This window comes from Colossoma macropomum, unplaced genomic scaffold (genome assembly GCF_904425465.1).
Source record: "Colossoma macropomum unplaced genomic scaffold, Colossoma_macropomum, whole genome shotgun sequence".
NCBI lineage: Eukaryota > Metazoa > Chordata > Actinopteri > Characiformes > Serrasalmidae > Colossoma > Colossoma macropomum.
Window position 1 is genome coordinate 31086103 of NW_023494789.1, and position 24851 is coordinate 31110953.

At 38.8% G+C, this 24851-nt stretch overlaps 1 protein-coding gene across 3 annotated transcripts in view; it reads left to right on the top strand.

The window, feature by feature from the left end:
- srgap3 (SLIT-ROBO Rho GTPase activating protein 3) overlaps positions 1-24851 on the top strand; it is a 130384-nt gene that overhangs the window by 60977 nt on the left and 44556 nt on the right. For all 3 annotated transcript variants that reach the window (XM_036570963.1, XM_036570964.1, XM_036570965.1), the window contains exons 3-6: positions 1164-1326; positions 8896-8958; positions 19813-19998; positions 23159-23287. In XM_036570963.1, coding sequence (XP_036426856.1) covers positions 1164-1326; positions 8896-8958; positions 19813-19998; positions 23159-23287 — 541 coding nt within the window. The remainder of the gene's footprint in view (positions 1-1163; positions 1327-8895; positions 8959-19812; positions 19999-23158; positions 23288-24851) is intronic.

Below are 24851 nucleotides of genomic sequence, written 5' to 3' on the forward strand. Positions count from 1 at the left end.
GAACACATTTGAAATGACATTGACTCTGTTCTCAGACAACTCTAGTTATGTAGACTCATGTAGATTCCTGAGCTACCACCCTTTCGTTTACTGAATTTCCAGGCAAAACAACCGCTCAGTATTTCACTTTTCACTGTCAGAAAAAAAGTCCCCAACGCTAAGAATGATAATCAGTTGTTTAATTTATCTGCTATTTTGGGCATCTTACTGCCACTTGAACGCTTAACCTTCCAATCTTAAAACGCAACAGAGCTGTTCCCAGAGGTGTCACTGACATTATGAATGTTGGTGACTCTAACATTTACATAATGAACTATCCAAACACAACTTAGCTGTCTCTTTCTCATATGCATCTAAAATGGCTGGAGGAGATATTTTCTAAGGAGATTAGATATTAGATAATCCACTTGCATAAGGAATAGAAATGCCAAAAGAAAATAAGCAAAAAAACAGAAGTTTCTAAAACTAGAATTCAAAACTTATTAAGATATATGGAGAAACTGGGACTCTGGTAGACCCTGTAGACCACCAAAACTGACACTATCAGATAAACAGTACTGAAAGCTTTCATCTTTGAGCAAGAGAAGAAAATCAAGCTCCACTTTGGCTTTAGATCTGAAAAAATCCACAGGTGTTTTTTTGTCCATCCTTCCACTGTGAGAAGACAACTCAACACTATGAGTCTGAAAAGGATGTGCAGCTGTCAAGAAGCTGCTGCTAAGAAAAAGAAATAGAAAATATGCACTAAAACACAGAAACTGGACAGAGTTCAGGCCTCAACATCACTGAGTGAATTTGGGATTAGTTAGGTTCTAAGAATGAGAAAATGCCACCAGCTTTCAAAGAGTGTAACCGCATTGATTTTATTTCTGGATGTTATTTTGTAACCCTGCATGTCAGAGCTCTAAGTGAAAGTCTGTCAAGGTGCGCTATATGTAGAACTGTGAACAGTGTGGAATCGAATTAATTATGTCTTTCTGCGTTTCTGTATTTATTAAAAGTCCAGGAATTTTAAAGGACATTTTTTTAAATCAGTATTTTTTTGTTTATTTACAATGTATATTTAAAATGCATATTTGAAATCTAAATATATTTCAGTTCTAATCTGCACTGACCACTGAAATGTTAAAATCTCTCTCTTATGCCCCTTTTCTGTCCTTTAGGAAAGATCAGCACCTACTCTCCTCAGTAAACTGCTGGTACCTGGTTTTGAATCAGACTCGCAGAGAGAGCAGAGATCACGCCACGCTCAACGACATTTACATCAACAATGTCATCGTCCGCCTGGCTCAGATCAGCGAGGATGTCATCAGGCTTTTCAAAAAGGTCTGTACCTTTTTCTGTCTCTTTTTCTTTTTCACTTTCACAGAAACTCAGACATACATAGACACATTGATTGTTTTCGCGGAGACAATAGTAACAGGAGTAATGAAATGAGTTTATGAGATTACCATTGGTTAAAGCAAATAAGCAGTGCAGATGGGATCTCTTAAACAGACACAGTACTGCACAGGATGATAAAACTCAGTGCCCAAAACTCGGTAACACTTGAAACCTGCTACAAAACTTTGACATAACCATGCCAAAAACATGTCATATGCTGTCATGCGTTGTCATGACAAGTTATATCAAGTAATATAGCAGTGTAACCATTACTGGTTATTGTCCTGACATGTCATGATGTTTCTCATGATGACTAACTAGGGTACATAGCAAAAATGAGGAAGTGGCTAGGCATGATGGCCATATTGAAATAAATTATCACAATAGTTACCTGACCTTTTATTGCAGTTTACTATTTTATACCATTTTTGCATTTTTAGTGTTACATAAAATGTCATTTTTAAATAGGAGTATATGTGGGCAATATTTACAACAAAGGAATCATCAAAAATAAAAAAAGAACTGTCTACATAATGATGCTCACTGGGAATCATTATCATACATGACTATTAGCAGTCAGGACTGGGGCTGAAAATCCAGTGCCATAGAGTACAGAGACGTTTACCAAGAGCTGTAAAGCTGCTCCAGCATAAAATACAGCATGGAACAAGCTATTAGTCCATGTACTTTACCAACATATATATGGCACATACTGCACTGTATCTTTTAATCGTCATAAACATGCAGCACCAGTTATTATATAACTTTGTTTGATAAACTATCAAGCCCTTTACTTTATACACATGAGTTTATGACTGCAAAGTGTATTAGTGAGACTGAGAATTCCTCCCCTCTCCAAGCTGAGTGGGATATGAGATTTCTCCTTTCTGATGGATAAAAGTTACCTGTCTGCTCCTCCTTCTGTCGTGCTGAGGGCTTTTGTGATTGTTTATAGGTTGCACTAAAAGAAGGGACTACATCACATGGTCAGAGCATGACAGCTAGTAGAGCTGCTCTGCATGTCTCATGTGAAACTGTTTTGGCTAAATTGCAGTGATGGTTTGATATTACAGTATACCAAATTACCGAATACTGTGTCTGCATGTGACAGAAGCTGGAAAATGAGTTAAATCTACCAGCTGAAATGATTCTAGTAAGCTGTAGTACCTGTGCACTTCAGCCTTTCTGACTGTGGTCCTGGAATGTGAAGTATTAATTCAACTGCTGACAGCTAGCATTAGGAATTGCTGGCTGGTACAAATTTACATTAACAGGCATGTGTTAACACAATACATTGGCGTACCGCTGCATAATCATCTGCATTTAATAAGGGGTGTTGCCACAAGGCAGTATTCAGTATAGCATACTCCAGCCGGGGGGCTCAATATGTGTTGGAATGCTGTCAGTGCATAGTTCAGATTCTTGAGGTCTAACCTAAACACCGCTAGCGTGTTTACACCTGGCTGTTCTTCCTCTGAGTGAAGCCTTGCCCTCTCAGTCTTCATTCATACAAGAGTGGGGAAAGTAAATGAGCCAGTGACACACAACTAAAATGCCCTGGAGAAATCGTGGTTGCTTGTATTTAGAAGTGCCTTGAGTGACCTTAGAAAGTTTGCTAGATTACCATGCTGCTAAAAAACATGAATGAATGTTGAGCTGGGCAATATGACGATATGCCATCGCTATCATTTATGTCACAATATACTTTTCTGAGTATATCATGGGTATATGCATCATAAAGATCTAGATCAGTGGTTCCCAAACCTTTTACAGTCCTATGACATTAAACCTCCTGCTGTGTAGCCCCTCTCGCTCCTTACACATACACACACATACGTTGCCATTATAATTAATCTCCTTTAATTTATAAAACATGTCTATGATGCAAGACAAATCACCAAATGTACTGAATAATACTGAATAAAGAAATAATGACAGTGGCGTTTAGGTTTAAGGCCCGGATGTTAGGTGTGGTTCAGTCTGGAGAGCTGGTAAGAGTGCCGGGATGAGGGAGAATTAACATTTTTTATTTGTATTCACAAAGGCAGGACAAGTAGTGGTCAGTATGAGAGCTTGTGGCTGTAAAATGAACAGCAGATAAATGTTCACTAGCGTGTTCCACTGTTCACATCAGCATATCACCATCATCTGCAGGGCATTTAGCAGTGCTACAAACACATAAGCACAACTTACAAGGATCATACATGCCTTCGCATTAAGTATTAGTTTCTTCCCAACACACAGAAGAAGCCAGAAGAGTACAGAGCCTTATTCTTTAACACAGTACTTTATACAAATAAAAACCAATAAAGAGCAAACTACCTAAATGTTAAATGTAGCATGAGTCTGCCATGTACTGGATGTTAAATATCGCGCTCACTCATCACTCATGCATAAATGCCATATGTAAAAGTATGTAAAAGTAACACTGCCCAGAAATCTGGCATTGGCTTCTGAGTAAACGAAGTATTCAGAAATCTTTCGTAGCTTTTTCATTGAGGCTCTTTTGCTCAGAAACTGAGTGTTGTGCAGGAGTGGTAGAGTTGTTTGTGTTGTCTTTATCATTGGAGGTAACTGCATGGCTGGCTAATGGAATGAAATTAAATGAAGATTATCGTCAGTTTTTTGACATACCACCCAACATCAGTATGTGTACACCTCAGTTTGGGAAACACTAATTTAAACCAGTTATTGAGAAACATCAACTAGGATATAGTAAACATAGCCACTGCATAAACTGCATAGCAACAAGTAGCTGATTGGATGTCAGCTTATTATTATACCATCTTATTCAGTTATTTTTACCAAAAGTTAGAATATGCAACAGATCATATTCTTTTACAGCCTGTTCTAATTTCTTTACAGCCGAGAAATCCAAGAAATCCGTATTTTCTTTTAGTCAAAGCTGCAATATAAAAAACCTTGTTTGCTCTTTTTTAGGCCAAATCCAAAAAAAAAGTCAGTTGCCTGTTTAAATAACATGAATCAAATAAAGTGCAAAATCAAAAGCAAGAGGCAACTGACTATTTGGAACAATGAGTCATACATAATTATGCTGTGACATTGTGGTACAGGTGTAACAGCATTCTAATACAGTGTGAGTGCACTTAACGTGGCTCATTTATATCATAAATATGTAAGCAATAAATGGCCTATTTCTGAACATGTTTATAGCAAACAACTGTTGATTTTCATCTTGCGTCTCCATCAAATGTCAAAAAATAAATTTTAAATAAGTCAATCAGTCGACCTTTATTTAAGCTCGGAGTACACTGAGGGAGACCCACATTTACGATGTAGCTGAGCCAATACAGAAATCAGGGATTGAGATGTTAAATAGTAAAAACATATCAAATGCTAAAAAAGTAATAGTAATCTTAGTAGTAAATAAACAAATTGAATTCTTAAAGTAAAAGAAATTGTCCTTTTTCATAGCCCTTTTTAAATGTGACACTGCTGTATTGTTGGTGCATTTTCTCTGTTCCTCCTTGTTTACAAACCTCAGAAAAAGCTTAATATTCTGATTAGTATTATGGTATTATATGTTTGCCATATTGCCCACATGTAAAAGAATGAATGATATTGGTGCTTACGTTGGATAACTTGTGCTTACTGCAAGAATCCATCCTTAAGATTTATCCTTCAGGTTTACACGTCTAGCCACTTAGTAAATTGCATAGTAATTGTCTCTCATTTGGGTGTGGGTGGTAAAATTGCTTTGTAAAGAAGCATAAGAAAAGAGTGATGACTTACTGGCTCTGTTTGCTTTTGTAGTGTTTGTTGTTTACGTTTTGTACGTTGACAGTTAGAGGGAAGATTTTTGAACCTGAATTTTAAGGTGCAAAAACTGCCACATACTGAGAACTTAAACTAGTTTCTCGGCTGGAGACCCTGCCAGCCTGAGGCTGAACACCAATCTCTGTGGATTTGCTCCATGTAAAGCATCACAAGTTTGACAGCTCATCTCTTATGATAATGAGCAGCACTTTGGTCCCGCATGTAGTTTTTTCTTTAACCTCTTTATAAACTTGACTGAAACATTTAGCAAACGCAGAACGCTGTTTGTTTGTGCTGAAAACAGTCAGTGCATCGATGTCCCAATTATGCTTGCAGAGATATTAGCTAGTCACTGGTGCTGCTGCTTCGGATGGTAGAAGAATGATTAAAGGGAAGGCAGTAAAGAGAAGAATGAAGCGTGACAGCACTGGGAACAGCAGTGGTTCTGACAGAGAGTGACTGCACTGTGTCAGTTGCATTTGCTCTTTCACTATGTTGCATCAGAGTTATCTACTGAGCACTGTGACTGTCTGCGTGTCCTGTGATTGAAGTCGGCGCTTGCATTGGTGCATCTAAATGTCAGCTACACACAGAATACCAAATTAAAACACATTTGGATCTCATATTAAAAAGCATTTGCTTCGGAGACGGGCACATATGTTTGACAGAACAATTAACTGTCTTCAAACTGCTATTCTATTTGAGTATTCTTAGATGTAAATAGTGTCAGTGATGGAAAACAATAAAAACACAACTGGGTAAAGCTATATAAAAAGGAGGAGTTAAAGAAAAAGCCTGCAGTTGCAATATTGAGAAAAAGAATGAGTTGTCTGCAGTGTTAAAGGGGCTGGCAAAATACTACAAATACTAAAATGATCCTAAATATTTGTGACTTGATCATTGATAAAAGCTGGATTTGGAAAATAAATCATGATTAATATTTCAAATATGTCAAATAGAACTAGAAAAAAAATGTAGCCGTGGCAACATAAGCAAAGCCATTGCAACAGGCTGTTTTTTGTGCTTTTATTTTCTGGCAGAGTTATTTTTTTCTTTTTTATTAACACTGTGCTTTTCACAATTTGTGTGTTTTTTTTCCCCATTTTTTTTGCCCTCAATTTAGTCATTAGGACTCCCCCAATCACACGATACTACCAGTGCTAGGAGGGTAAAGGCTAGCACAGGCTTCCTCTGAGCCCTGTGAAGCCAGCCACTAGCGCAATATCATTGGACAGCCGAACATGCACAGAGGAAAGCGCCAGTTCTGTTATTGCATTGAGTGATGGGAGGATAACAGGGGGCCATCCTACCCACTCAGAGAGAGCGAGGCCAATTGTGCTCTTTCGGACTCCCGGCCTCGCGATCTCCTGATGATTGAACCCACGCTTAGACGGTTGCGCCACTTAGTTTGTGTGGGGTGTGGCTGAGGAAAGGAGCTACTGACAAAAAACAGCTGCCCTAATTCTGATTAGTTCGACTGGTCACTTCACAGTCATCAGCATCTTCCAGTACCGTCCCACTCAACTCAGATCCAACTGAGGAAACACAAAAGGGCAGAAAGCTCCTTTAAAGAACCACTTGTGTAATGTCTCCATGTGAAACAGAAGCAAGCCGATGGGATGAGATGTATGTATCAGGGTCTCAGGTGTTGTCCAAAACACACACCCTGCACAAATGAGATTTATTTAGGCTCTTGTTTCCCTTAATGTGGAGGGCAGGGTTTGTAAATGGATGTGTGTGAGAGAGAGAAAGAGAGACTCTCAGTCCCCAGATGTAGTCGTGTGCACAAGCTGCACTGATGCAGGCTGTATTGATTGTTGGGTATTACAGCACTTTGTGATTTATCAGTATGAAGGGGCACTGGGGAAGCAGACATAAATCATTCCTCTTCATACCAAGAAACTGTACACCAGTGTACACACAGGCACATTAACAAAACCCTCACAGTGAAGGTAGCGTATGAAATTGCTCACCAAACTAAAAGCAGAGGACAAACGTCAAGATTACCATTCCTTGTTCAATGTTATTTTTTAGCATTGTGTTCATTGTACAATGCAGAAATGTACAGTAGCATCTACATCATTTGTCACTGCTAGATAGTTACTTTTATGTTGAGAAATGCATTTATTTTGGGGTGAAAATATTTATATGATGGCTGTAAATGTGCTTTGCAACCTCTAATGAAAATACAATAATAATAGTAATAGTATCCAATACGTAAACAATACGTATGTAAATCAATATGTAAATTAAACTCTAAATATGTATGCAAAAAAAAATTCAGATTTTTTTCTTTCACTTGTCCTGAAAAAACTAACACATTGCTGGGCTCTGGTGTTGTAAAGCGCTATACAAATAAATTTGATTTGATTTGATTTGATTTGTATGTGTCGTGTTTTGCCTTTGCTTAATCAGAGTGTTACTGTACAGTTATCTGAAAGATGAGGGTCCATGTGTCTCTTTCTGACATCTTGGCACAACATGTTCTTCTTTCTTCTGTACAGTCAGCTAAATTTAGGCTAAACTAAAGACTCAGATCAACAGTACTTTACTCTGTCCTCACTTTGTGGTCACTCTTGAGAGTCCAGCCCAAGAAGCAGAATTGGACATGAAAGACCACCATGATGAAAGAGAGAAGGGTCAAATATTGGATAATTTATTTTAATCGCTTCCTTCAGTTTTTAAACCCCTCACAAGCTGGTTTGGTTGTTGTCATGGAATGTGAGCGAGACTTGGTGAAGCGTAATGAAAAGACTGACATTTGCACTGCTGCTAAACATAGACCTGCGATAATCACAGGAAAATGAAGCCCTGCACAAAACATCTAACTACAAACCACAGACATGCCGAGAGTCTTTAGAACACGCTGAGAGCAAAACTACACTCACTGTAAATGACACGGCCCTCACTACAGCTGATCACCCTCATCACACACTCTATAAAACCTGTCTGTCTGTCTGTCTGTCTTTCTTTTTCTTTCTTTCTTTCTTTCTTTTTCTTTTTTTCTTTTTCTCTGTTTATATTCTTTTGTTACATATTTCTGTCTGTCTGTTGTCCGTCCTTCCTTCCATCCTTCCTAAACTAGACTTTCTTTCTTTCTTTCTTTCTTTCTTTCTTTTTTCTTTTTCTTTTTGTCTATTTTCTTTTGTTTTGTCTTTCTTTCTGTCTATTGTCCGTCCTTCCTTCCTTCCTTCCTTCCATCCTTCCTTCCTTCGTAACTAGACTTTCTTTCTTTCTTTCTTTCTTTCTTTTTGTCTGTTTATATTCTTTTGTTCCATATTTCTGTCTGTCTGTTGTCCGTCCTTCCTTCCTTGACTTTCTTTCTTTCTTTCTTTCTTTCTTTCTTTCTTTCTTTCTGTCTGTCTATATTCTTTTGTTTTGTCTTTCTGTCTGTCTGTTGTCTGTCCTTACTTTCCTCCTTCCTTCCTAAACTAGACTTTTTCTTTCTTCCTTTCTTTCTTTTTGTCTGTCTAGGTTCCTTTGTTCCGTCTTTCTTTCTTTCTTTCTGTCTGTCTGTTGTCCATCCTTCCTTTCTTTCTTCCTTTCTTCCTTCTTAAATTAGACTTTCTTTCTTTCTTTCTTTTCCTAATTACCATTTTGTGATGTGCATTTGAACATTACTGATTTGTAACCTCAGTCTGTGGGGTAGTTAAACTCTTTATTCATATTTTATGTTCATGTTTGCTCAGAATAATATTTGTAACCATTGTTGACGTTTGCTTTCTTTTTTTCCAGAGTAAAGAAATTGGTATTCAGATGCATGAAGAGTTGGTGAAAGTGACGAACGAGCTGTACACTGTGAGTAGAATCGCTCTCCCTCCCCTCCATTCTGCTCTTTTCTTTTTGAATGGAGCTCACCCACTGGGTCCTTCACCATGGCAACACAGCATTTTGCTTGCTGTCTAAGTGTTTTTAATTCTCAGCCAGAGTTCTGTGAAGAACGAAAGTGATGCTTCACATGACCTGTTGCTGAAGAAATGGAGGTAGTTTGCCTTGGGATAATGATGACGAGGACAACGATGAAGAAGATATTTAGAATAATGATGGCAATGATAGAAATATTTGATGATGAAGTGGAGGCTTTCACCACTGCAGTCGTCCCTGTTTAAATCACTTCAACCTTTGTGGCATCTCTGAACTACAAGCCAGAATGCAGTTCAGCACTGCAGCTGAAAATCCCTTTGCTGTTTCTTCACTCTTACTGCTTCCATCCCTCCATTCCTCCATCCCTCCATCTAAATACTTCTGTCCAATGACAAGATGTTTTTTTTTCTTTTTCTCTATATTCAGTATTGTATATTGATTGAAAAATCTTATCCTCTGTTCAGCCCTTGTCGTGTTATTGTTTTGCTATCTGGTGTCGACCAGAGGAGGATGGGTTCCCCTTTTGAGTCTTGGTTCCTCTCAGAATTTTTCCTTATGCTCAAAGGGAGTTTGTACTTGCAGGTGTCGCTCGGTGGGGCTTGGACCTGAATTTTCTGTAAAGCTGCTTTGTGATGTCTGTAAAAATCTATCTGCTTAATCACACACTGGCACTGTAAAATTTCCTCCTTAGTAAAGAAGGAATAAAGAACAGCATAAGTGCTCTCTCTCTCTCCCTCTCCCTCTCTCTCTCTCTCTCTCTCTCTCTCTCTCTCTCTCTCTCTCTCTCTCTCTCTCTCTCTCTCTCTCTCTCTCTCTCTCTCTGGATGGGTTTCTCTGCTTTTTCAGCATTTCTGCTGGAGAGAAAGAGAAGACTGACATTACTCATTTGTTCAGTGACTCCAGTGACATTGTATCAGAGAGCAATCTCTGCCTTCGTTGCTTGTAGACTTCAGCAGCTGCCCTGATAGCAACTTTGAGCAGGTGGACAGTTTTCCATAACTGAATGGGTCAAAGTAAAAGAAATGGATCAGTAAATTGAAAGGAACATTGCAGTTGCAACATATAGCAGTGTACTTACAGTATGGTGTTTTGACCATTTTGTGGACAGTTTTTTCGTCGTGAAATTTGTATTTTTCTCTTGTATGTTTTGTCACTTTTTTCTGGATACAAAAAAATGAGTAGGATACATCACAGCAGTAAATGCCATGTCATGGCATTACATATCATGCATCCTCATAAGCTCATGCTGGTATAAACCAGAGATCCTCAACCTGGGGGTTGTGAGAATTGAAAAAAGGTGCTGTTAACTGCATTAAAAAATTAATGACATTAAAAACATATCACTTTAATGTGTTACTATCGCCTTAACTTTGACACCAACAGCCAAAATATATTATTGTTATTTTATTTATTACATTTAAATCATTATCTTTTACATTGGAACATGCATTTTTATTGAATTTGACAAATATTCTGAATTTGGCAGCCTTTGTAATGATGCTCCTTTTTGTTTTAATTGCAAAAACCTCAAATTTTGCAATGTGACTTTTAAACTAGTATCGTCAGCCCTGTGAAGCAGCTGTCATACTGTGATATTTCAGCCCGTCAGTCATTTTGACAGTTTTGTTGGTAAAGCAAAGTAAGCACATACTGGGTAAGTCATTTAGGGGCCTTGGACACCCCTTGGGAAACTTAGTGGGGGAAGTTTAATTTAAAAGTTGATTACAGCATGCTATAGTAATACAAATCATATCCCATCACTGGGGGTAATCTCTTTCAAATGCTCTGAGCGAACAGTGTGCAGTTAGGATGGCACTTTCCCAGACCCAGACTTCAGCTCCCTGCTGTAGTAAACAGTGTAAAAGCGTGAATATGTTCTGCTGAGCTTAGACAGACAGGAAGTGCACAACAAATTCCCTCTCTGTGTCCTTGAGTCATGCACAGGCTTTCTACCAGCTCAGAAATGTTTATGAATGAAGCCACTATTGTTTCTTTTCTTAAACGGTGTGTGTCACACAGTGAGCTGTGGAGCCTGAGCGGTGATGTGCATTTCAAGGTCACTGTCAGAGAGAATAATGCATCAGGGAAGAGATACAGGAGTTTTATCCCTTTAAAACCTCTGTCTGTATTCTAGGGAGAAGATATTTTGGGGGTTGACTGTAGGCTCTAAGAGAATGTGCTTCAGTTTTGATGGGCGATCATATCTGGAATTTTAGTGTGAATGTGTAGAATGCGAGCTAAATAGGATTATGTAAGTAAAATGCAATTACATTGCTATTACAAAGACATTGCTATATAGTACTGTGCAAAATTCAGAGACCACCTTTCTTTTATTTCTAGTCAAAACACCAACTAAATACAATTAATTTCTTAGTGTTAGGGAAAAAGCAGAAAACATATTTAACAGAAAATTACACAGAAGCTTTAGAACATTAAATATATTAAGTTTTCAGAATTAGTGGGTCCACACTTTGCTTTTATTATAGCTTAAATTCTTCTAAGAAGACTTGGTTGCTGTTTTTCAGAGAAATCTGCAAGGATTTTATTCCAAACTGACAAAGTGTCAGTTTTCAGTCTTAAAAGTTGGTTGCATTTTCTGCTTCTCACAATCCAAGTAATCCCAAACACATTCAGTGATACTGATGTCTGGATTTGGGCGTGGTTAGTCCGTTGTTCTGAGAACATAAGCAGCTTCTTTGTTTTATTAACTAATTAATTACGTAACTTTTTTGTCTATTTCCTTTTCTCAGTAATGGCTTCTTGACAGCTGCGCTCCTTTTCAGACTCTTGGTGTTGATTTATCTGCTCTCAATCGAAGGATAGACAGAAACACCTGTGGATTTTTTCCAGATATGAAGCAAGAGTGGAGCTTTTCAGAAATATCTCCTGAAAAATTAATAACTTGTACTCATTGGCTGTTTTGACTGGAAATGAAAGAAATGAGTAGTCAGACATTTGCACGGTGCTGTATACATTAGGGGTGTAAGATACATAATTATTCTTATTGGAATAATGGAATATGTATTGTAGAATAGTACAAATAATAAATATTCCATTATTCCACAGCAACATCAAGTCTCCATCAATCTGAAGAACCATTTCATGATGCAAAGAACTCTTTAATCGTGCAAAGTGCTCATGGTTCTATACAGAACTATTTTGTTTACTAAAGAACCCTTGAAGAACCATCGTTTTCAAGAGTGTACCTAAAGAGAGTGTATTCTTTACATTATTCAACGCTACAAAAACACATAAAAACTCAGAAGATGTGTGTAGATTCATTGCTCACTTTGGATATTAAATCAATTGGCTGTATTTATTTTGATGACATTGTGACCCCAGGTTCACATCACCACCACTGTAAAGAAATGTGAGTCAGTCATTTTCTCTGCAATTAACTCTCCACATCTCAACAGCTGGTTTACGTAGAAATTGTGAAAAATCAATGGACTTCTTCTTCCGTCTTTGACTGGATTAATGTGTGAACTATGGCTATAAAACCATATGAGTGTATCCCTATATATATTCTTCAAAAGCAACAAAAGTTGATATACTGCTCAGAAGTAATTAATCAATTATTTAGCTGACCACACACTGTTTTTCAGGTGTTTTTGATTTGTAATCAAAACTCAATAATTAAAAACAACAAAAATAAATAAATTATTGATTAATTATAAAAAAGCCCTTTCCTGCAGGCTTGGGTATTGATCAGCAGGCTGTCTGTTGGTTGAATTATGTGTTGGGAATAAGGAATGAGACATAAGAGTGCAGAGAGACTGCAGTCCCTCTCCTGCAGTACAGCCAATTACTTCCTTTGCTTGATGCTGCTACGAAGAAGAAGAAGAGAGAAATGAGCAGCAGTGGTTTTCTCAGTACTGCATGCAGCACCTTCAGCTATAAAGAATTTGCCTATTTGGCTTTTGCAAAGTGATCAAAGTCTTCTTACATATGCATACTGAACCAATAGCTAATCATTCATCAGAAATATTAGTGTTTCAGTAATAATGGTTTCACAGTAATGACTCTCATTTTCTTTATTTTGACTCTGCATTCAGTCATGAAGCTTCCAGAAGAAGGCTTAGGTGTTCTTGTTCTTAACATTATGCATTTTTTCATAAATAATAACATACAGACTTCAAAGAAACACCAATGCATTTGTTTTTAAACTAAAAACACTTCATAATGGGTCAATCAGGAAAAATGTTCAAGACGTGCCTGTGTAAGCAACATTATGTAAGATTTTGCAGGATTTTTTTGCACCACATCATACTTATATATTAATGTCATACTTACAGGCTCAAGAAGAAGATCCAGATCGATTATTGGTCTCACATGCAACATTATACTGATGAAGATGTGATGACAATAGCAGATAACTCACATCCTCAGAAGACATGTCCTTCACCAAGTTTTGACTGAGTTCTCTTTGAATACTCTTTCAACACGCTCACAATCATCAGATTCATCCACACGACAACTGATGTTACAGAATGTTCTTCCATACGTTACATGCAGTTACACAGTTCCAGAGTTCTCAGTTCCATTTTAAAGAAGCCTCTAAATCCCCAAAACTTACATAATGTAGCTTTTGACTATGCAGATATAAGCATTATGGTTTTAATTCATTAGATAAATGTTTATCCTGTTTTATTTATTATCTTCCTTTTATTTTATCTCCTAAAAATCTTGACCTATCATACAGAGATTGTGAATCCCATTGATGCCATGACCAGTTGCCTTATTGTAGGACAAGGATGTACTCAAGAAGCCACACTTAAAATAACCTTAAAATTACATGTTTGTGATAGTGTTGCCCTTATTTAAGATAAACGATTGGACTTTTTGAGACCAATGTACTGGACCTTAGGACCAATGGAATTGAAGACATGCACTTGTACAGTGCCCTTTTTTCTGACAGTATAGAGTTCAACCAGCATTTTCAAATTCTGTAAAAAAGTGAAAACCAACAAAAATGGAGAGACAAGGCTTTGTTCCAACAGCACCAGTATGAAAAACTGATAAAACTTTTACATCAACTCTGTTTTTTTAAGGCAAGGGCTTACACTCATACGTAGCATTAAACATGATTTAGAAGATATACTATATGGACAAATGTATTGGGACACCCCTCCTAATTACTGAGTTCAGGTGTTCCACACCTGTTGCTAACAGGTCGATAAAATTAAGCGCACAGCCTTGAAATCTCTACAGACAAACACTGGCAGTAACGAAGCGCTAGACCACACAAACTCACAGAGCAGAGCCGCGACTCTGTTGAGTCACTCACTAAAGAGTTGCAAATGACTCTGGATGCAACATCAGTGCATTAGGAGCTTCACGAAATGGGTTTCCATGGCCGAGCAGCTACACACAAGCCTAAGATCAAAATGCACAATGCCAGGTGTGGGGGGATAGGGGTGTAAAACATGCCACCACTGAACTCTGGAGCAGTGGAAACGTATTCTGTGGAGTGATGAATCATTCTCAATTCTCTATCTGCATCTGATGGACCAGTCTGGGTTTGCTGAATGCCAGAAGAACGTTGCCTGACTGCATTTTGCCAACTGTAAAGTTTGGTGGAGGAGGGATAATGCTATGGGGATGTTTTTCAGGGGTAGGCCTAGATTCCTTAGTTCCAGTGAAAGGGAATCCAGGATGATCCCTTAGTTCCAGTGAAAGGAAAGGTCCAGCATGGCTGTGCCCCAGTGCACAAAGCAAGGTCTATAAAGCAATAGTTGGCTGAGTTTGATGTAGAAGAATACTGGCCCACACAGAGCCCTGACCTCAACCCCATCAAACACCTTTGGGATGAACTAGAACGTGATTGCGAGCCAGGCCCTCTCGCCCAACATCATCTGACCATACAAATGCTCTTCTGGATGAATGGGACAAAAATTCCCACAGACACTCCAAAAGCTTGTAGAAAACATCCCAGAAGAGTGGAACCAACTCCATAATAGTGCCTATTGATTTAGAGTAAGATGTCATTAAAGCTCCTGTAGGTGTAATGTGTAAGTGTCCCAATACTTTTGTACATTTAGTATATATCAAAAAAGTAAATCTGTGTTATTGTAATCTTGTCTGCCAGTGTTGACCCATGTTAAGACTGGTCTCTTTTGAAGGTGCCATGGCTGTCCTCTTTTAAAGTCTAACAGCTTGGAGCTATCGTCAAACTACAGGCCCTGAACCACCTCAGCATGCCTGTAAATGAGATTCTGTTGCTGGAGGTCTTTCAGCTCATGCCTATTCAGCTAGCTTGTAAACATGTTTTTCCCTATTTTTTTTCTTTCTTTTTTCCATCTGTAGAGGAATGGGTTGATGGTTGACAGCTTTGGGAGGAGTGGAATGGTAACCTAGTTTCTCTCCCACGCTGTAGTGTCTGTAGTAAGGCTTCTGTGAACCCCTCCAACTAGGGCACGGCTTTATGTTTTCCTGTCATATTATATTTATTCCTGATTTGTGACTGTCTGCAGATCAAAAGATGAATGTGATTATGAGAGTTTGGCTTTTACTCTTTGTTAGTAAATGGTGGTGTCGTTCTGCAGAAGGCTGCAGATCCGTGCTCCAGAAAGCAGCACACCATAAAAGAGCCAGCTGTTAGCTTTCATAAAAATTGTGCAGCACTGGCCATTAAACTGCACCATAAAGTGAAATTTAGAGGCATCAGTTCTAGACAGCTGTCATAGAGGATCTTATGGATGTTGCAAAATCTTGCAGCGTGATCCATAATGCTTGATAGTGAGCACCACGTTAGACCATGTTAAAAATGAACGTTCTTATTCCCACTTAAATAATGTTGAGTCGCCTTCCAGCTTTAGACTAACCTGGATCCTGCTTGTAACACAAGCACAGCTTTGCACGGCAGTTGCCTGTATCAAGGGAGAAGTGTTTTAATAGGCTGCTCACATCTATGTGCTTTTACTAGACTGAGGTAAAGGGCTAGTGAGCGGTCCCCCGGCTAACACCCTGCTCATCCTCTTCCTAATGAGCTTCAGGAAACAGCTTTTTCCAGCAGGGGTTACAGAGGATGAGGGCCCGGATGCAGCACAGTGTTTTAATGACTGGGATTTGTAGAATTTGTTTAAATAAGCACACTAGTGTTATAAGTGCACATTGTGTCATATTGAGACATATTAGCTATTACACTTATGAATGTGTAAACTCCTTTGGTTATACAACTTCCTCTAGTTAATGTTGTGCAAACTGCTGCCTAGGTCAGGACACACTTGCCTGAGGCCATATTAGGTTTTTAAGTAATCTCAAATAGGCGTACTTATGTGGTTTCTGACATTGTACGTTATATGTAAAATTAGACGAAGCTATTTAAAGCCGTAATTTTGTCTGTTCTTTGTCCATTTTTGCAGATAATAGTATGTGATACAGCAGTGGTCACCAACCCTGGTCCAGAAGATCTACCTTCCTGTGGACTGCAGTTCAAACCACAATCTGCCACATCTGCTCTAGATAATTGATTTGTTTAGAAGTCCTTGAGTGGCTGTTTCAGATACATTAATGTTAGGTAAGGGACGGGGGCAGCATGTTAGATGCAGGTTGGAACTAAACTCCACAGGAAAGTAGATCTCCAGGAAGAGGATTGGTGACCACGGTCATACAGTGTCAGCAACAGGGCCGCTGTGGTGGGTATGGACTTCCATGTCTTCTTAGCTACATTAACCTTGTACCACTACACTCTCAGAAATAAGGGTACGAAACTGTCACTGGGGCGGTACCCCTCTTGTCACTAGGGACTCCACACACCCCTGTATCGTCTCCAGGCTTTTTATTTTATTTTTCTGTTTTAAAACGTTAGGTTATGAAAAGGTACAAATACTTACTTTTCACCTGGGAAAAACATATTTAAGGTACACATCTGGACCAGTGTTGGTGAGATTTTTAACTGTGCCTTTTAATTCGTCATCCTAACCACACCCAACTCTGTGTAGAACTGCTTACTGCTTAGAGAACCAAGTACAAAGAGGCTAGAGTGGCACAGATACTGTGGATACACTGTGACAAACTGCATTATGCTGCATTGTCTATAGCATTCCAGCACCCGATAGTGAGCACCGAGTCTAAAGCACTAACCAGAGAGGTAGTAAAAGAGTGTGTGTTTGCGTGTGTATATGTTAGCCTGCCTGAGCAGTCTGTCTAGCAAAGGCTTAGTGATTTACTAAGGCAGTGAAATCATCATTTGAATTGGCTACTTCTGGCTGTATGAGTACCATCACAGAATATCTTGCAGAGGGTTGGGATGGACTAAAACGCGTTTCAACCTGTGAGATAAATGCAAAGCCTTTGATGAGCTGGAAAGGTGAGTTAGAACAAATTAAATTCCACAGTGAGCAATGTTTTGGGCTTCTAGGACCAAAAATTTTCCACCCCAGTCTAGAATCTCATCATCTTTACAATGTTCTCTCCATTATTAGTGGGCCTACTGCTCCTTGACTCAGCATTGCTGCTTTTGTGTGAAAGCCCTGACTTTGAGAGAACACGAGAACATGTAGGACCTTATTTCCTTGTTCTGTATGCTCTAAACTCTTATACATAGTCAATAAATGGCCTGCCTGTGGAGTTCTGATGGAATGCTGTTCATTATCATCTTCACCTGAGCCCTGTGCGGCTCTTCAAGGATGATGTTACTCAAAAGATATGCTTCATTTCAAGGCAAATAGTGTCTGACTGCGGAGCTTCATCTTCCCTGCAGGGAGAGGATAAACCATTTTCAGCCTGAATGAGTGATCTGATTACAGAGCTGGGAATGTTATTTTATTTATTGTTTTGTGTTTGATTTCTACATAGAAGATCATTTCTGTTTAAATTTTACAGTAAGTGAAGTTTTTGCAGAATTGCAGGTTTACTTCACTTTTCCTTTTAAAGAAGTAGTTTAGGGGGAAGTAAAGGGAGGCCTGGGCTTGTTAGTGTGACTCAAGTACTACGAATGCCTAGAAGTCGAGAGTCATTACTTTAGTTTTGCTATACTATTCAAATATAGTTACATAATTACATATTTATTTGCAGTTGATTTACACTCTGTGTGACAGAGATATCGCCAATCGTTTTGTGTCAAGAAATGACAGAAACATGACAGAAATGTAAAGGATACCCCCTTCAGATCTTAATAACATGCACTACATGGCCAAAAGAATGTGGACACCCCTCTAATTGTTGAGTTCAGGAGTTTTAGTCACACTCATTGCTAACAAGTGCTTGAAATTTACAAAAGGCAGTCAGTCTTTTAGATAAACACGCAAATGGTTATGGTCTGTTACCTCTGCTAGTGTTACTAGCCTCATCTCTTTTTTTCACCTCATATCTTTAAGCTCGATAGAGTAGTGGAGGTAGGGATTTGGAGAGAGGTTGGACAGTTGTTCCCCAAATCACTGATAGCGACACAATTTTCCTCTTAAAGGCGCAAACACCTGCCCCACAGCGAGTTGGAAGCCAATGATGTGGCGTCTGGGGTAGCCGATCACGTTTCAGGGTGCGGACAGCACTGGCCACCCCAGCCACCCTTTTATAACCATGTATGCCCTGGAAACGTCCCTTTTTTCACAAATGAGAAAATTCTAGGTTAAAACAGACTTCACAAAAGCTGAATTGAAGAGTGAAAAAGAGCACAAGGACGCATACTAAACTGAGAAAGAAGAGTAAAATAGGTCTCCTTTAATGCTGCAGCATGCAGAGACATTTAGACAATTATATGCTTTCAACTCTGTGGCCACAGTTTGGGGAAACATGACCCCTGTGCACAAAATGAGGTCCATGAAGACATGCTTTAACGAGTTTGAACTTAAGTGGCCTGCACAGAGCCCTGACCTTAATCCCACTGAACACCTTTGGGATGAATCAGAACGTTGATTGCGAGTCAGGCCTGCTTGTCCAGCATCAGTGCCGGCCCTCACAAATGCTGTTTTGACTGAACGGGCACAAGTTCCCACAGACACACTCCAAAATCTTGTGGAAAGCCTCCCCCAAAAATGGAGGCTGTTATAGCTGCAAAGTGGGCCAACAACAAAATATTGCCCATGATTTTGTAATGGGCTGTTCAACAGGCTCATGCAGGTGTGATGGTCAAGTGTCCACATACTTTTGACCAAATGTAGTATTGTTTGAGACTTAGGGTCTGCACTTCCGGCAGAATTTCTCTGCTTGTTTAAATAAGCTATGAGTAGTATTGATAGTATTTCACCATGCTTTTGCTATCTCTAGCATTAACTGTGACTTGTAAGGGTTAAGAGGAGCTTGGATGAGTTCTGTGCTGAACAAAGCATCACCGTACAGTTCTCACCCTCAGAGAGGGCCCTCTGTATTAGATTCAACAACAGCAGTGAACAGAGAGGGAGAGTGTGTGTGTACATGTGCGCACATATATTGGCAAACCTCTGAACAAATTGACTCCATTGTTCATTTATCATCGTCACCCTTTAGAATGCTCTCTTTGTCCTGGGGGTGACAGCTGTTCCACCAAATTGTCCTCTTGTACAACCGCATTTCACATTTGCTAACCATAGAACAGATTCTGAGACTACATTGAGAATACAGAGTCAGCCTCATTGCTTCTCTTAGTGTTAGCCCTTAGGTGTTATGGTTGTCATGATTGCTTGATTAAACTTGAAAGGGTCCATGCATTTTTGACCACAGTGTTTTTGAAGGTGTACTAGTTTAGCTTATTTCTTTGAAAGGCTCTTTGAAATCTTTGAAAGGTTTTGCATGTTTTTCATTGTTGATTTTTTCAGTGAATTTTTATTTATTGGCCTCCCCTTGTTGCCTCCCTTCTGCCCTCTGTAGGTGATGAAGACATATCACATGTACCACACGGAGAGCATCAGCGCTGAGAGCAAACTGAAGGATGCTGAGAAGCAGGAGGAGAAGCAGTTCAGCAAGTCTGGGGACCTAAATGTCAACCTGCTGCGGCATGAAGAGCGGGCGCAGCGCCGCAGCTCTGTCAGGAAGATCGAGAAGATGAAGGAGAAGGTGATTATATGTGTCCTCGTGGATGAGCCCATGTTGTTTGAAACATGCTTCAGGCTATGTTTGTCATTATGCCCTGTACACTATGTAGTGTACTATTTTAAAAGTCATTTTGTAGAGATATTTGAGAACATAGTGGAGGATATCCACTGCACTCTTACAGTCCCACAGTGACCCACAATAGTAGGTATTCAAGCAATGAACTCCAGCAGAGACATAATACCTATAATGCACTGTTGTATGTGAGAGAACGTGACCGCTGTCACAGACTGATGAAGGATTACTGTAGAAAATAATTTATTCTGAATCACATATTCTGTTTCTAATAGTGTTCTGTATTAGATTCAAGTTTATTCAAAGCAGAGCACCCTCATAATTAAAGAGGTTTAGCCGTGGTAAAAATCACTGTAACGCACAGCCTCTACTGGCTTATTATTGCTTTTCTAAAAAAGTTATTACACTAAATGGTTGCGAGTACACTGCCTGATGGATGAGACATTGTTTTATGATAGTTTTGATCTAAAACATCCATGGCAGAGAGGTACATGCAGGGTGTTGCAAGGCATAATAGTCCAAAATTTTATTTCGTTTTTTTTTAGTTTTACCACTGTTTTACCATTATCTACATATAAAAACACAGAAGACACATGTAAGTCCATTTTGAATAGTAAAAAACATTCCTGTATTTGCCTGGTTCTTATCACCACCATTATAAAGAAATCAGTAAATTTCTCTACAATGAACTATTTCACACCAAACCACTCAATGAATTTGTTTACGTCGTAGCTGTTAAATTATGCAGAAAAATCAGTGGAAATTCCTTTAACAGGATGCTATGTCTTTCAGTTACTTGGTGCATAAATACAAATTTTAATGTGTGTGTGTGGTCATGTGCATGTGTTGAGTATTACTTTACAAAGGCTTTGGACTATGGCTTAGCCAATCAGACTTTAGAAATAGAACTATCCATTTTCTTAAGTGCTCCTCATTTCCCAGTGTAGACAGTGTATTAGGAAAGCACCAGGTCACATTTCCATGTTGTTCCATAGTGTTTTACTGTAACTCCCCAGGAAGAACGTTTGTCAGCCTGTTAATCCATCTGTCCATAAAGTTTACTGCTGAAGTATGTAACATTAAAGTCATTCCTTCTAAGAAGTGCGTCTGACCTGCATCCACCACCTCTGGTAACTGCTGTCTGCTTGCCAGGCCCTCGGGCAGGACGGCTCGATTAGACCTGATAAAAGGACTCGTAACACTGAGAGTAAGGATGGTCTATGTGGATGGCAGTGAACATCTAGACTTCCTGGAGCCTTCATGCCTGACCACTCACACACACCAAAATGTACCATTTCGGGTCAGTGACCTGGACTGTATAACGTCGCCAAGACCATGGCTTTAATTCATGCTAATTCACAGGAAGTCTTTCTAAGCGTCTGAAGCATAATGCGCTTAAGATGTTACTGTATAGGAGTCTTTCACCAGACTGATTTTTCATGTAAATGAAATTCTGCTTTCCTGTCAGCCAAGTGGGTGCAGCATGCAGTAAGCAAAGGCTGCCAGAAGGCCAATATACAGCCCCCCTACCCCCCTCACACTGCAATGCGTGGAGATGCTGGCAGGAAAGCTGCTCAGGCACACGCTATTTATAACCAACGTAGCCATGGATGCTCTCTCTGCTCTCTGTGTGCTTGCCTGACCCGATTCTGCAAGCTTGCACACTCAAAGAGCCAGACTGAGCCATGCTAATCCTTGACTCACTCATTTATAATTTCCATAATAATTAGCAGACGAGGTTGAGAAAATCTTGCCCATGTGCTAACTGTTATCAGTTGGATGTTTTTTGAATGCCATGTGATGAGGAATGGCATCTAAAACTATATACATATTTTAATATTTTACAAAAATTACATGTGGAAAGTCGTGTTCATCTGATCAAAATTCATTAGGATTAACTTTGCAGGAAATTGTACATCATTTAAGTATTTTGTTTTGTCAATACAATTATGTCGTAGTCAGGTGGTCTGTATTATTAATGCCATTAAAGCAGCTGTCAGCTTTTGAGTGCTGATTCTGTTTGATAAAAAATTCAACACAACCCAGCTGGAGCTCCCTAACAGATGAGGCCCAGTCTGTGTGTGCAGCCCTGCATAGACCACTTTCATATCAGCTCTACCAAATGTGCGACTGTACAACAAAGTGAATATGTACAGTGGGTTTTTACTGTATGGTTCAATCTACTGAATGGATTCAAAGTTCAAAACACTTTTAAAATAGACTTTAGACTAAAGTCCATGTTTTGTAAAGTCCATGCAATTTGTAACTGTTTCTAAGAATTTTGGTTTCCTTTGTTTTTGTTTTTGTTTCTGTCATCATGTCTATTTATTCAGCCAACCATAGGGTCAGTTGGCAGGACTTTAATATGTATGACTTCATTTACATGTGGATTTTGATTGCCTCTCCTCTAGAACACCAGTGAATATACTGCAGCATGTAAAGACACCGGGGTGCTAATTACTGTTGCAATGACTTTATGATAGTTTCTTTTTTACTGTGCAGCACATTTTGTGTTGTGTAGCACTGTTACCTCCGAGTTTTATGAATCTGGCCCTTACAGGGGTTTCCATAGTGACATGAAAACGTGGGACAGCGTTTTTTGAATAAAGTTCTTTTTATTTATTTAAAAATTTATGACAGATCTAAATCTTTCAAAATCCAAAAGGTCTTTGAAAAAAAAAAACATTGAAAAAAATACAAAAAAGGAGGTTAGGGTTTGGGACAGACATTTCACAATAGAAAAATAGAATAGAAACTAGGTAAAGGGAAACAGGCATTTTTAATTTATTTCAAAAACTGAAAAATGACAAAAATGGAGATACAAGGTTTTGTTCCGACAGCATCGATGTATTTAGCTTATTACTATCTCAGTTAATGTCTTGGACTGGTATTGTGAGACCACAGTTTGAATTAATTCAATAGAATGGTCCATATGCTGGTAAGCATGTATTATAAGCATGTTCAGACTTTTGCATATGACTGTACAAATCTGTCACACTAAGTTTTAAGAGAAGGAAATTCTTATACAGACTTTCAGTTTACCCTTTCAAGTTCTGGTATGCGTTTTATAAGTAATGTTCTTTACTCTTGCTCGCTTTTCTTCCTCTAGAGACAAGCCAAGTATTCTGAAAACAAGCTGAAGTGCACAAAAGCTCGCAACGACTATTTATTGAACCTGGCAGCCACCAACGCTGTGGTGGCAAAATACTACATCCACGATGTCTCGGATATGATTGATGTGAGTATGCCTCGTGAGGCGTATGTTTGTTTGTGTGTTTTAGCTAGGATTTGTAAGTGTTGGTTTAACACAGTTGAACTGTGGAGGACTCCCATCTGTCTTCCATTGCATTGTGGGTACTGGGTCTTGCTAATGCTGATCTGACTGTTATTTCCTGCTAATGTCTAACATTTTCTTCATTTAATTTTCTCTGGATTGCATATTGTACAGTTTATTTGGTATTATTGCAAGTCTGGCAACTGCCTTAACTGTAATTCTTGTATCCTGTAATTACAGTTCCATTGTGAGACACATTCACCGTTTACAAAAACTAGCTGAAAGCCCATAGCAGCGGTGCTGCAACCCACACAGATATTTATTTCAGCTTTATAGCCAGTAACCTGGCAACTAGTGTCATTGCTTTATGTATATTACTTGTAATCTGCCCACTAGAATTACTGTTATGTTTGGCACTGCAGTGATTATCCTGTTCACCCTTTTTTCAAAACTGAGGATAACACTGAAGGATTTCCCAAGCTGACCCTTCATGTATGCTCACTTTTTGCTGTGTGCGCGTCATGTCGGCATTAGTGTGTGTGAGTAGATGACGCCAACCTCAGGGATTTGTGCTGAGAGATGTAGTGTGGCCTCGCATTGCTGTCTGTCACTACTCAACACGCTGATCTCCTGAGGCGGCGGAGGAAAACAAACACTCACACGCGCTTATATTGAAATATGGCTCACGGTGGCATATTCAGGGCAAAGCTTCCTCTCGGTTGTTTTCTGCTAAAGGCAAAGAGATGGAGAGTGAATATAGGCCATTTGCAGATGAACTAGTAAATAGCAATGGAGAACCATGACTTTTATTACTAGGCCTTCAGAGTGGACAATAAATGTCAAAGCTCTGTCAAAAATGAGGGAAAATAATGCTAAGATCTGCTAGCACCCCTGTGCAATTCAGGTAGTTTATTTACGCCAAGCTAATGTCCATTCACATGAAGATTTTTTGCCTGGTGTTGATTAAACGCTGACATTTGCAGCTTGTAAAATACATTCCATATGTTTTATTCAAAGCTTATAGCAGACATTTATGAAATATTTTACATTTGATTTTAATATTGGTAATTGATAGTTAATCTGACATGTTAGGCTTTCAGTCCAGCTGCTAAAGGCCTAACCAGTGGGAGAGTTTTGCTTGGCTACTTATCTGCCTAGATACTATTATAACATAGAATATTTTTTTTGGGCAATTGAATAATTTAATCTCTTTTTCCCCATCCAACATATAACAACGAAATAAAGGTGTTGCTATATTACTTGCAGAGATTACATAAAACTAGCATGATGGTTAAAATAATAGCATAAGTAAATATAAATAAAATAAAAAATAAATATAAGACGTATTGATGCATAGTTAATCTAATAAAGCACTAACTTTATATTTTGTAATCATTTGACATACTTTGTACTTTTGTAAAGGAAAAATAGATATAAAAGATTACACGCTGATGTCTCTGCATCAATGAAACTATGTTCATGTTTTATTCATGAGAGTATGAAAGGAGAGCTCGGGGTCAAGAATGAA